This window comes from Pleuronectes platessa, chromosome 3 (assembly GCF_947347685.1).
Source record: "Pleuronectes platessa chromosome 3, fPlePla1.1, whole genome shotgun sequence".
Lineage (NCBI taxonomy): Eukaryota > Metazoa > Chordata > Actinopteri > Pleuronectiformes > Pleuronectidae > Pleuronectes > Pleuronectes platessa.
The window spans coordinates 7,400,757-7,413,704 of NC_070628.1; the positions used below are offsets into that span (position 1 = coordinate 7,400,757).

The 12,948-nt window shown below is 45.8% G+C and overlaps 1 protein-coding gene across 3 annotated transcripts in view; it reads left to right on the plus strand.

The window, feature by feature from the left end:
* Positions 1 to 10,306, plus strand: part of sorbs2a (sorbin and SH3 domain containing 2a) — a gene marked incomplete in the record, with an annotated part of 42,421 nt that extends 32,115 nt beyond the window's left edge. Inside the window, 11 exon segments of one of the 3 annotated variants that reach the window (XM_053418502.1) lie at positions 321 to 370; positions 1,045 to 1,220; positions 1,567 to 3,390; positions 4,484 to 4,563; positions 4,825 to 4,922; positions 5,296 to 5,410; positions 5,544 to 5,672; positions 5,874 to 6,065; positions 8,957 to 8,994; positions 9,275 to 9,381; positions 9,895 to 10,306. In XM_053418502.1, the coding sequence (XP_053274477.1) occupies positions 321 to 370; positions 1,045 to 1,220; positions 1,567 to 3,390; positions 4,484 to 4,563; positions 4,825 to 4,922; positions 5,296 to 5,410; positions 5,544 to 5,672; positions 5,874 to 6,065; positions 8,957 to 8,994; positions 9,275 to 9,381; positions 9,895 to 9,956 (2,871 nt within the window). 3 annotated transcript variants of the gene reach the window in all.
* Between the last annotated feature and the right edge of the window lie 2,642 nt (positions 10,307 to 12,948).

Below are 12,948 nucleotides of genomic sequence, written 5' to 3' on the forward strand. Positions count from 1 at the left end.
GATCCATACCAGGTTTTGCAGGGGCAGCATTTGCCCCCTGAGCTGAGCTTATTACATCCTTTCCTATATCACCTTTACCGTCATCCTCCAGAGCAGCCCAAGAGAGAGCAGGAATTTCCCCTCAGCGTTTATGCCGGTAGGCCTCTTTGCGTTCAGGTGTGCCATGTGGAACCAGCTTCCACCGCACCTTACGCTGGGGGGAGTGTTTTGAGTGTGGCACAGCATCAACCGCATGCAGGCTGTGCATTGAGAGCCGCTCTGCCTCCAGTCTTTGTTCCTGCGGCGCTCACTTTTCTCTTTTGTTGTCTGCCCTATTTCAGACGTCCCTGCACATCGCTCCCCCTGACAAGGCTCTGGAGAGACCTACGAGGTAACCTCTGCTTCTTTTATTTTCCTCTGCATCATCCTCCATCCCCCTCCCCCATCCTCTCCACAGCACTGGCCCATGTTGTGATTCAGCAGCGGAATCATAACACTGCGCTTTCTCACCCCGTCTCTCCGCTGCAAATAGCCTCAGTGGCTGCTATCACTGAGGATCTGCAAAGATTAGTGTTTGTCTTTATTTTCTTTTGTCACCAAAGGCTTGGTGCTTTGCAGCTCACTCTCTCTAACTGAGCCAGAATAAATTAACCCCGGCAAATCCATTGATTCTGCCCTTCACCTCCTACCCGTCCCTCAACCCCCCTCCTCTTCCTCCGCCTCCTCCTCTCCTCCCACTCCCTTTCACCAGTGGCCTGCTTATTCAGTCGCATTTTCCTCGGTGAACAGAAAGGGCAGAAATGGGATGTGATGAATAGGCCACTGAATAGGAAGCGCACTATTTTAAATAAGGAAAGTTACAGTGACTCAGGCTCGTCTTTTTGCATGAGAATAACTACCGGTAGGTTGAATTGTTTTTCTCATCTTTCAAGCGTAAAAGTGTTTTATACAATTTTCACATAGTTCATTTGATCATAATTCACCTGTTCTATATTTTTGCATGGATTGACGCCACGGGAAATAAAGTAAATGCCTGAAAGCGTGTGTGTGTTGTTTGTCTTCCAGTGCTGCGAGCGACTACAGGAAGAGAAGGAAGTCAGAGCCGTCAAGTTCCCAAGTGAACGCTCAGTCTCAGAGCAGAGCTGCAACTTCCCCCAAACCAGTGGATGCCTACAGACCCAGCAGCAGCATAAAGAAGAACGTCATTCGTTCCTCACCATCCTCGCCCTCCAGAGCCAAAGGTACACAAATAATTGCACACACACACACACACACACACACACACACACATCTACCTTTCAATGGATTCTTTTTCTCTCTTTCTTTTCCCGAGCTTGTTTTTCCCCAAACTGTGATAAACGTGTTGCCCTCTCACTCTATAATGTGAGTGTGGAGAGGTCATAAGTTTCCTTTGTTGGTTGGAGGTGAAGAAAAAACTTCAAATCCTCTTTTTTTTCAACCCAGTTTTTCTCCTCTGATTCTTCTCCCTCTCCTCACCTCTTCCGCCTTTTTATCAGGTATCTTTGCTTAACCTGCTTTCCTCCTTCTTCTCTCTCACCACGCTGCTTTCTATTGGACATCTGAAAGGTGGGGACGCATGTAACATGTATTCAAACAGTTTGAGCTCCCCAGGTCCTCATCCGGGCCCCTATGTGCCCCCTGTCCCTTCTGACTCTGTTCTTTGCCATGAGGACGGGAGCCCGGACGGCAGCTCCTCCTCCAAGCAGTCTGTCTACTGTAAGAACAGTTGGCCGACAGAACGCCCGGATTCCGAGACATGGACCGGTGCGGAGGAGGCGCCGCCGCCCTCCTCTGGCAAAATCAGGTCACGCAGCTGTGATGACTTACTCAGTGACGGGCATTCTGGCTCGGGCGGGCGCAATGCCCCCCGCTCAGAAAGTGCTGGGTCACTGGTGTGTGATGGGAATCCCTCAGGTTCAACTGGATCCACTTCCACTCGCTCATTAACTCGACTCCACCGGCGACGGGCGCATGATTCACCAGGCTTCCTGAAGCTCTATCGTAAAATGCACCAGATTGATCGAGCTCTGCTGATCCCGTCCGATATCATCCGCTCAGTCCGGGCTCGTATCCTGGATCTGGAGGGTCAACCTCACCTGCTTCGGCACGGCCTCTCCCCCTGGACACCCTCCTGGGGCGTGGAGGTGCCTACCGATACGGTGCCAAACCGCATTTCTGAATATGAAAGCCTTATTCAGAAATCCAAATCCATGCCCAACTTGGGTGATAGTGAGGGGCCTTCAGGCACTACTACACCAGGTGGCTCATCATCCCGAGCCAGCAGCGGTGGTGGTGCCACACCCATTTTTCCAAAACGCCGTTTTTCCATAGAATCTTTACTAGAAGAAGACATCAAGAGCAGCAGTGGACCAGTACCTCATACCATGGATCCCTTACATCGACCTCGTAGCCCACCTGAGGGCCAGCCTCGTGGGCCGGAGCCACGCCATCTTAGGTCCTTTCCCGCTCCTCCGATCCCCCAAATCCCACAAGCCAACCCAGACTACTCTGACAGTGAACAAGACGCCATTGCGTCAGACCTCAGTGACTTCATCCAGGTGGAGGGCTCCTCTTTTTGCAGTGAGAGTGACTTTGACCATTGCTCACTAACCTCCTCTGAGAGCTTGTACGGCTCTTCCACCCTTCAACACCACCACCACCTCCGTCACCTCCACCACCATCGCAACCGCCACACAGCTGGTCACCAGAATGTGGGGCAGAGTCAGGGGTACCAGCACCGCCACCTCATAAGCACCTGCAAAGGCCGCTGCCCAGCTTCTTACACCCGTTTCACAACGATGCTTCGCCATGAGAGAGAACGAGCGCTCCAGGAGCAGCAGAGACCGCCACAGCCGAGCCGCAGCAGCCATTCTCAGATCCAGAGCTCGCAGTCCCAGCAAGCGATGTCCAAGCTGGCCTTCCTGGTCAGCCCAGTGCCTTTCCGCAGGAAAAAGGGCTCACCACCTACCTCTAAAAGAATCAGTGGTGGCGGCGGTCGAGGCAGCAGGCCCAAGTCAAAACAGGACATTTACGAAGCACTAGATGAGGCGTTGAGAGACATATATGAGCACATTCAATCAGAGAGAGGCCAGAGAGGCACCCGGGCCCCTGATGAGAGCATTCTGAGGAGAATTCTGGCTGAACTGCTGCCAAACGTGCCTGAACGAAGCTCCTCGTTGCGGGGGAGGAGGGGGTGCTGGCAGGGGGGTCACTCTTCCGCTTCATTGTACCCGGACGGGAGCCCCACGGAGAACGCCTCATACAGAGAGGATCCACCCACACCGCGGCTACAGTCACCAATCAGTGCCTGTTACGCACGCCACTTGGACACCTCAAACAATAATGAATATGGAGAGGAGCAGGGCAATGGAAATGGTCACTGTTATTCAGGTGGAGATAATACATTTACTTACACACAACTTTTCACATGTACACTTTGTAATGTAATCAGTATTACCTACACATAGTTTTATTCTACTCAAACATACATATTTCAAAAATATACATTCCACATACAGGTAATGTACCTTTCAGTGTTTTGAGTGTTGCCTGCGCCCGTTGCCCCATCGTTACCCTTGTTGTTCAGCCAGTACACATTACTATGCATCTCTATGTATTTATATATGAAAACCTGTTGACCATAAATTCTCAAGTAAAACCTGATTCTCAAATTCAGTGTAAAGCTTCTGTCAAAGGAAACCTAACACTTCCTGTTGAAGTTTCACATTAATGGTATTCTAGGAAAACAGCCTCTGATTTTTTTTTTGGAGGGCTTTTATTTTAAAGCATGTTTAGGAAATGTTGAGTTTAAGTGACAGTACTTAAATGCAAAAAAAATGGCAAAGTACTTGAAATTGGAATTATTAGTGTGAACAATTTGGGTGACTTTGTTATTGTGCAGAAGAACAGTTTAGATAGTTGTTTAATATTTTAAAATATACTATAGGAGAGTGTCTCAAATTAAGGCCTGGTTTTTGAGATACAGAAATATTTGAGAATTTACGGTGTATTTCTCGGGGTCAAGTAAATAAACGTGAATATTATTGTTTTTGTTTTTAATTTCAATATTGTTTTTGGCTGTATTATTTGTCTGTTAAAAATTGATATCTGTGGAGTCATTTTACTGTCCCACAGTCATCGTTCTCTCCCTCAAGCCATTTGCTTTTGTAAATGGTTGTCATCACATTTCGTTGGGCTGTTTTCTCCCTGTTTCATTTTGTCTTCATCTCTTTTGAAGGACTGCACGTGTCACTTTGTGTCAGATTGTGGCAAAAGTCAAATCCCTTTGTTTTTTCCTTTTGGAATGGAAATAAAGCTCAGCCATTGTTTGACCCCGAGCTTTCATTCCCTCCTTCACCTGTTGGAATGACATCATCACTATTCCATTCTGCACTTTCCCCTGAAACTCATTTTTTATATTTTGGGCATGATTGTGGTTATTCTACCCCTGTGACCTTTTGGCATGTGTCTCTACCAATCATAGACCAGGATGTCTCCAGGAGTTATTCCACAATGGACGGACGCCACACGCCCCAGAGTAGAAGAGCTACTCCGGACAGAGAGGTACAGCATTGAAGTTGATGTTTAATACTCTCAGCACCTGGTTAGAGATCGGCAACATTAGCAGAAGCAGTAAACATACATAATTTATATTAAAACATATTAGCATATTAGCTGGCACTTACAAAACACATAAAGTTATATATAATTAACGATGCTTGGCTCTACAACACATTTTTTGTCTATAGCTCAAATCTACTCTGAAAGCTGTGTTTTATATTATAGCTGCTTGCCGGCTCTCTTTCTCTCACTCTCATCTCCTAGGTCTCCCATAAACAGATGACACAACTTATTCTGTTCTCTCTCCTCCATCAGAAACAGCCTGCAAAAGCCATTTATGATTTTAAGGCACAAACAGCTAAGTGAGTACAGTGAGTTCACGGGGGACGGGGGGGGGGGAACGGCGTGAGGCTCTACTGCATGGATATGTAACTGCACATCTGGACTTGCTGTTAAACATGTCGCTTTTAAACGTTGTTCATCTTTTCCTGCATAAAGTTTCTTTTGCTTCTTAAAACAACTTAATCGTTAAATGACATCTGGCTGACTTTATCTTCTTAATCTTTTTTTAAAAGTTTGCATGAGTTACTCTGACGCTGCATCTCTTGTTTTGCCTTGGTCACCGACATTCTGTCTCATTCTTCTCTCTCTGCCGTGAGAAATGTTTGTGTCTTGTTCAGCTCATATCTTCCTTTTCCAGGCAGTGGAATCAAAAATGATATGACTGTGTTACAGGGAGCTGACATTTAAAAAGGGTGATGCGGTGAACATCATCAGGCAGATAGACAACAACTGGTATGAGGGAGAGCACCGAGGACGGGTGGGGATATTCCCCATATCATATGTAGAGGTAAATGTGCAACTGATACATCAATCTATATGTTGGTCCTGTGGTTGTGTAAGTGCACATTTGTGTAGTCCTCAAACTCAGTATGCACATCTGTTTACACAATGCTCTGTCATACGCACACACACACACACAGAAGATGCCGTCCACAGAGAAGCAGCAGCCGATCCGTCCTCCTCCGCCAGCACACGTCAGAGAGATCGGAGATGCTGTGGCTCGCTATAACTTCAATGCAGACACCAACGTGGAGCTGTCTCTCAGGAAGGTAACCTTCCGATTGCATTTATATAAACAGCTGCATGCAACACGACTTTATATATACATGCTCACAGCATAATCTTTTATTTTACAGAAATACAGAGGGTGTAAAAACGGTTTTCTGAGTTCATAGAGGTCATAGATAAACATGTTGTCCATCCTGGTGTTTAACAACATGTGTATGTTGTGTTTGCTCGTGTGTGTTTAGGGTGAGAGAGTCATTGTGATAAGGCAGGTGGATCAGAACTGGTATGAGGGCAGGATCCCAGACTCAACCAAACAGGGCATCTTTCCCGTGGCCTACGTTGACATCAAGCGCTCCCCGTCCAAGAGCTCCGACCACCACATGGACCTGCGTGGGCACCTTGGCCACAGGACGCCAAGCAGTTCATCCACCAAGGTAAGGGAATCACTACAATATCGTAAATTTTGTTTAAGTTTAAGATCATGAAATCAGCTAAATCCTCTTCATGTTTATTTTTAATCATCATTTCAAATGCAAACATTTTACATCCTATGCAATGTTTTTTTAAATGTACACAAACTGTACTTTTTATAGATTAGTTTATAAATCACACTCTGTTCCTTTTCCTTCACTTTATCTTCATGGAGCCTTTCTGCCTTCCACCTCCATCCTCCACCACCCGCGAGCTCCCCCTCCCTCCCCCCTCGTTGAGAAGGCTTGACCTGCAAGCCGTCACCAACGAGTGGCTGTCCCTCACTCTGGACACGACCCAGTCCACACCAGCTCACTCCCGCACCACCACCCCGGCACCGCCCACACCCCCCCCTCTTCCAGTTGACTTTGCAGCTTTTCAAGCAGCTCACGAACTTAAGTCACCCCTGTCCTCACCCTCGCACTCACCTGCACCGGCACAGAGAGGCTTTGCTCTTCCGCCCCAGTCGTTTTCCAGAAATCCACCTTTTAGAGAAATGAGACTCATACCAGCTGTTCAGCCTTTTCCCCAGCCTCCTCCTCCTCCTCCTCCTCTTCCTCCTCCCGCTCCTCATCCCTCACTCATCTCTCCACAGACTGATTCTTTTCTCCAACACAACAGCAGCAGGGGGTGCACTGAGACAGCCCAAATGTTCCACATCACTAAGCCAGAGGTTTTGTTCTGCATGTCACCAGAGCCAGTAAAGTCACCCACACAAATGTGGTACCAGTCAACTGCACCAGTAAACAAAAGCACCACAATGCCCGACATTGAGCTGCAAGTAAAAGATCCTTATGACGAGCTGTTGTCCATGATCCTGGACGATTCTACCAGCACAGACGACGTTGGCTTTTCAAGATTGTCCCCGATAGATTCTCCCCCAGCTCCATCCACCGATGAATCCCAGAGTAGGTTTAAGTTAAAAGCAGAAGAATCCCATCACCCGGTGGTGGAGCCCCCAGCGCTCACTCCCGCCAAACAACCAGCAGGCGGCGTTCGTTTAGAGGTGCAGCCTCACAAGCCTGTGACTATGGAGCCACTGTCAGTCGCCTGGGGAGGGCAACCGAGAGGTTTGAGTGAGGATGAACCGGTGGAGTCTCACAGGCCGCCGTCAGTCAAGGGGAAAGGATTCACTGAGTTGTTCATTGAGGAAGAGGATGAAGCTTTAGAGGAGAAAGAGGAGGACGTTAGAGTTTTAAATGAAAGACTCAGTCCACAGGTAGAGCATGGTGTGAGCTGCCTCTGGTGAGGGACATAGAGGAAAATCTTTTTTTGATTGTAGAGAAGAATAGACCTGTTACTCAGCATTTTTTAAAGCTGATTAATTTACTGGCAAATAAATTATACTTTTATTTTGAAATCACCCTAAAATGCTGTTTCTTTCCTTTTTTCTTTCCCAGTTACACATTAAACTATAGAGTGAGGATAGTGTGTTGATGCAATGTTTGGGATAAAAGAGAAATCCAGAGTTATTTTAATATCTTTATTCTATTGAGTCTTTTCCTCCCTGTCCCTTCTGGGCTTCAGTAAAATACAGCCACAGTGGAATTGAAGGATTTCTTTAGTTAGCGTTGTGTGTTTTAGCCTCAGTGTTGATGTGTTTGTCATTGCCTCCATAGGCTGATGTCTCTCCACCCACCCCGACACGACTCTCTCACCCCGGCGTCTCCTCACCCTCTATACCACCACCTCTGACTTCCTCACCACCTCCTCCTCCTTCTCCTCCTCCTCCTCCTCCTCCTCCTCCTCCTCCTCTTCCTTCTTCTTCTTCTCCCTCTTTATTTACTCCTCCTTCGCCTTCTCCCTTGCGTCTGCACCAGCGTGATCAACGCACCCCCCCTACATCTCCCCCTTGCTCCCCTCGTCCCCCCCCGTCCCTTCCTCACCTCTCCACATCGCCCCTGCCTGCGCTCTCTCCACCCGTCTCGCCACCTCCCCTCCACTCCCCTCCTCCCTCTCAAATCGCTCCCTGTCCGTCTCATCCGGTCACGTCCTTCCCCGAGTCAGAGTCGCCTTTACCCCTGCCCCCCCGGTCTCCCCCTAAACTCACCTCTCCTCCCTCGACTCCTCCCATTGTACCCCATCCAGGGCATAGGTCCCCCAAGGTGAAGGTAAAGCTGGAATGTGGAGACGACTGCTTTGATTTTGATTGCGTGTGTGTGGTGACAAGTGATAATACGCTTCCCTATCTAGAGACATTTTGGCATTTATTTTTATTTCTGGGTTTCTATAGACTAAAAAAATAATCAAAAATATATTGACAGAGTTCTAAATACTGAAATAATCGTTAGTTGCAACCAACTGACTTGAGACTAATTTGTGTTTTGTGCACTAACGTTCAATGGGCTGGTGGAGAACCTTCTTGAGTTAGTGTGTGTTCTGCTCGTGCTGGTTGTACCGTGATGGTACTGGTATGGTGATGGTGATGATGGTGTGTTGGAGCATGTCATTGGCCTGCAGTACGTGTGTTCAGCTGTGGGCTGCTGAGTTGGTTACTGATGGAGATTACAGGTGTGTTGCCTCTGGTCTCTCTGCCTGTTAAGCAGGATGCAGTTGTCGGGGGTAAACCTCCCCGTAGCCCCATCTTGTTCCGGAGGTCCTATCTGTCATCCGTTAGAGGTCGAAGGGTAGGGGGGGCATGTCTTCACTCAACCATGCAATTACTGTACAAGTAACATGACGGATCACCACACTTCACATCAGACACATACATGTAAAAACTGTTTCTATTTCAAATGTAGTTTTCCTGAATGATGGGGAGAAATTAAACTCCTGAAACTGTAAATGTAACAATAGCAAATACCACATTTTAATTCACTGTCTGTCTGTGTTTCTCTGTCTCTGTCTAACTCAGCGATTAGTCCAGGATGCTCTACATGGTGGAGGAGACCCGTAAGTGATATTTGTTATCATTGAGATCAGGAGTATTCTCACAGTTTCTTCTGAATTGCTGTTATCAAATATAAACATGCCTCTTTTTCTAATAATATGTGGATTGACTTATCAGGGTTACAGTACATTGGCTCTAATCCTATGTGCTTTGTGCTGTATATGCATTCAATGTAGAAATAATCCTGTTGCCAAAGAATATAGACGAGGGAAATACTTACTAGGGAGATTATTGTTCAGCGTTATGATGGATGTCAGCTCACAGTGCGTTTTTCAAACACAGGTACCAGGCCGTGTACAACTACACGCCTCGCAACGAGGATGAGCTGGAGCTGAGGGAGGGCGACATCGTGGATGTGATGGAGAAGTGTGACGATGGCTGGTTTGTCGGTAAGAGGAGGGAATATTTCAGTTACGTTAGAAAAAATGAGGGGTTGATCTTATCTACCAGAAATAAATTAAATGACTGCTAATATTAAAACATTCGTTGTGATGAGATCAAAACATACATGCCTAAATATTGCATTACAATATTTGTTTTATATGTGCATCTACATGTACAGTGCAGCATCAGATCAATTGGTTCTTATTGAAAAGTGTTTTTTGACCTTTAGAGGGCACTGTAGTCTCATCACATATTTTAATCAGATCATTTTCTGAAGAAGTCAACATGATCTCACTGGGCATAATTTAATTTGTATACACCTCGAGAGCCTTTATTATTTTAACCTTTATGTTGTTCTACAGTGAACTTTGTCCTCCACAAATGTGTTTAAGTGGTTGAGTGTGATCTCCTCTGTTGGCTGATCTCCAGTCTGCAGAGAGCCAGTTCCAGCTGCTGCCAAGATTCATCGAGCGTTTCAAACTCTGCCAACCTCACTGTTCTGCTCTTTGTTTGTGCAGGGACGTCTCGAAGGAGCAAGTTGTTTGGAACCTTCCCAGGAAACTACGTGAAGCAGCTATAATGATGATTCCACACCCCGGCCCTCCTCCTCCTCCTCCTCTTCCTCCTCTTCGCCTCGCCCCCCTTCTGTGACACGTTCAGCGCCCTCAGCACAGCACCTGCAGGACGCCGCCCCCCCACAGCGCTCAGCAGAGACCCGTCGGCTTCACGCGAACAGAACTCTTTAGCTCTAACTCGCCATCTTTAACGGAAGACTTTCTATAAGATGCCTGTTGTTTTTTTAAACTTATCTTTTTATCCTTATTTTTCTATCACGGAGAAAAACCCAAACCTTTGTGCTCTCCGGTCAGTGACCTTTAACCTTCCACAGCGATGGAATGACAGCGAGGCAGCACGAGGCAGTTTCAGCTGTTTCAGCTGTTTAAGGGCAGTAAGATCAGCGCTGTCAGCTTTTTTTTTATCAGATTTTTTTTTGGGGGTGTATATTTATCTTAAAAACACTTGTCACATTTCATTTCAGTGTTCAATCACAAAGACGTTGAGTACAGAGAGTGTTGCACAAACGGTATTCTGTCCGCACGTCTGTTTCATGGACTGTGTTGTGAGACTTGCTGCCGACACGGTGCATCAAAAGGTAAAAGGAGTAACGTGTGGAGCAGACATGTGTGTGTTACCCCATGTATTGATCAGTACATGTATCATAATCGTGCAAATATTTTGAATATTGCAATCGAGGAAGTAGAAAAATGCATTGTTGAAACTCTTCTACTGTCTGTTCAAACATAGTACATTAGATTTCAAGTGCAGAATTTGAAAACAAAGATTTTTCGTCTCCACATTAGGTTTGATGCACTTTAACGCAATTCTAACACAACGTTGTGTTTCTCGTTTGGTTACAAATGTCACTTCTGATTTCATACACCAGAGGTCGCTATGACTCTGGGGCTCATTGGGGGGGGGAAAGTGTATGCAAAAAGGTTACTGACCTTTTCTAGGTATTATATTTATTAGAGGAACGAACGCTGGTCAAACTTCGTGATGAGATGATTTTAGAACATGTTGCTCTTTTTTTTAACATATTCTAACAGCAGCCAGACCCACATTTGAAGGAATGTTATTTTATTGTCGAGTTTCATTGTCCAGATCATAGACTGTGTATGAAGAGGGATGACTCCCCCCCCCCCCCCCCAGGTTTTCCTTCAGTTCAGTTCAGACACGGTATCCAGGTCCCGCTGATGTGCACACTCGACCAATCGTGAGTCTCGGATGTCAATCATGATGTTTCACCCAATTTTTAAAGCATCTAACCAAAGTTCAGCAAGTGTGACGAGCACGACCCAAAATGACAAGAAACCATCTTTTTGAAAAATGTATTTGACACGTCCCTTTGACATTTTTTAGAGCGGCTCATGTCCCATCAACTAACACGGATGAGGCAGGGTTAATGAGCTGTACTGCAGGACGCCACCAGGGGGGGCAATTCAGACGCGTTGGCTTCACTTTTGAGGAGCTGTCATGTCGTCCAGCTCTACATATATACAGTCTATGGTTCAGACAGAAACTGATGTTATGTTGAATTTATTTAAGTCTGTTACTATATGAGATAGAATTTTATTGAGAAAAACTTCAGTCGTGTAAACTGCCGTTTTTCTTCCCACTAGACGTTGGTTGACGGCTTCTTGTTTCCGAGTCCGAGTGAATAGGTAGCGTGTCACTGTTCATGTGTTTATAAACCATTTGGAGTTATTGGCTAATCTCCATCTTAGCTTGTCACGCACAGCGAATGATCAGTTTTTACTTGTCATTGTTTTTTTTGTTTTTTTTCTTCTCATTTTTTGTGTTTTCACAAAACACGAACACTGACAACAAAACAAATGTTAAAGCACCTTAAAGTATATTTTTGTTTCATCATCCGTTGTCCTCCATGTCACTCCCCCCCACCCCCCACCCCCACCTCACTGTCATCCACTGTTTCCGATGGTGTGAGAACACTTGGTGTGTGTTACGTGTGTGTGTGTCTGTGGTGTTTTTGTAAGCCTTTTTTGTATGAGAGCTGTAAAATGGCCAACATCCACTTTGCTTTATAAACTCAGCTTTTTCTCACCCACCATCATCTTCGGTTCTCTCTCCTTTCTTCACCTGTTCGTCACCGGCGGTGCTAATTCTCCACTTTGTGTATCCCCCGGCGTTAGGCCTTTATTCCCCCCTGCTCCGGTTCTTTGTTGTTTTCAGAGTCCGTGACGTATTTAGACTCAAGTTACTGTAGTTAGACTGAGTTGGTGAATTGCTGCCTTACGTCCAACTCGCAAGTTTAATAGCCATGTATATGTGAGCCTCTTCTGTGATGCAAAAAAAAAAGAATCATTTATGCATTAATGTAGTGTAGAACACATCAGGACAGTGTTTGACCGTGTGCACATGATCTCAACAGTGGTGAAACTTCCAGAAAGCATCTAATCTGCCTCTCATGCGACAACCGGGGGGAAAGATTTGGACTGAGGGCATTTAATTGACTCCTGAGATGTTTATACATATATAACGAAAGTGTAAAATCTTCTATGTTGTTCATGTTAATATCCAGATTTCGTGCGCACACTTGGACCTAAGTATTTCTACAATATCTTAGCAGTTATTTAATGGTTTTATGGGGCTGTATTGCTAATAAAATCACGCTGATAGATTCAATATTTCAAACTTTTTTACTCCTGTCAGGGTAAAAGATGAGAACTTTTGTGTTTAACCCCTTTACTTATTGTTCTGCTCCCAGCACTGAGGGTCGGTGTCACACATTCACGTGCATGTTTCACACAATTCCACTGGTGGCGGTATTGAGCCGGTTAAAGGCTCCTCCCCTGAAAGCTGATGTGTACAAACGCACATTTCAAAACATGAAGTGAAAACTCATGAAGTTTGATTACAATGAAAACAAAACACCTTTCATGGGTCCATCGTACTTAAAGATCTTCACTTTGCTCAAAGTCCATTATATCGGAAAAATATAACCATTCACTAGAAGAGGCACATTTAACTCCATGTTTGAAGCGTGTGACCTC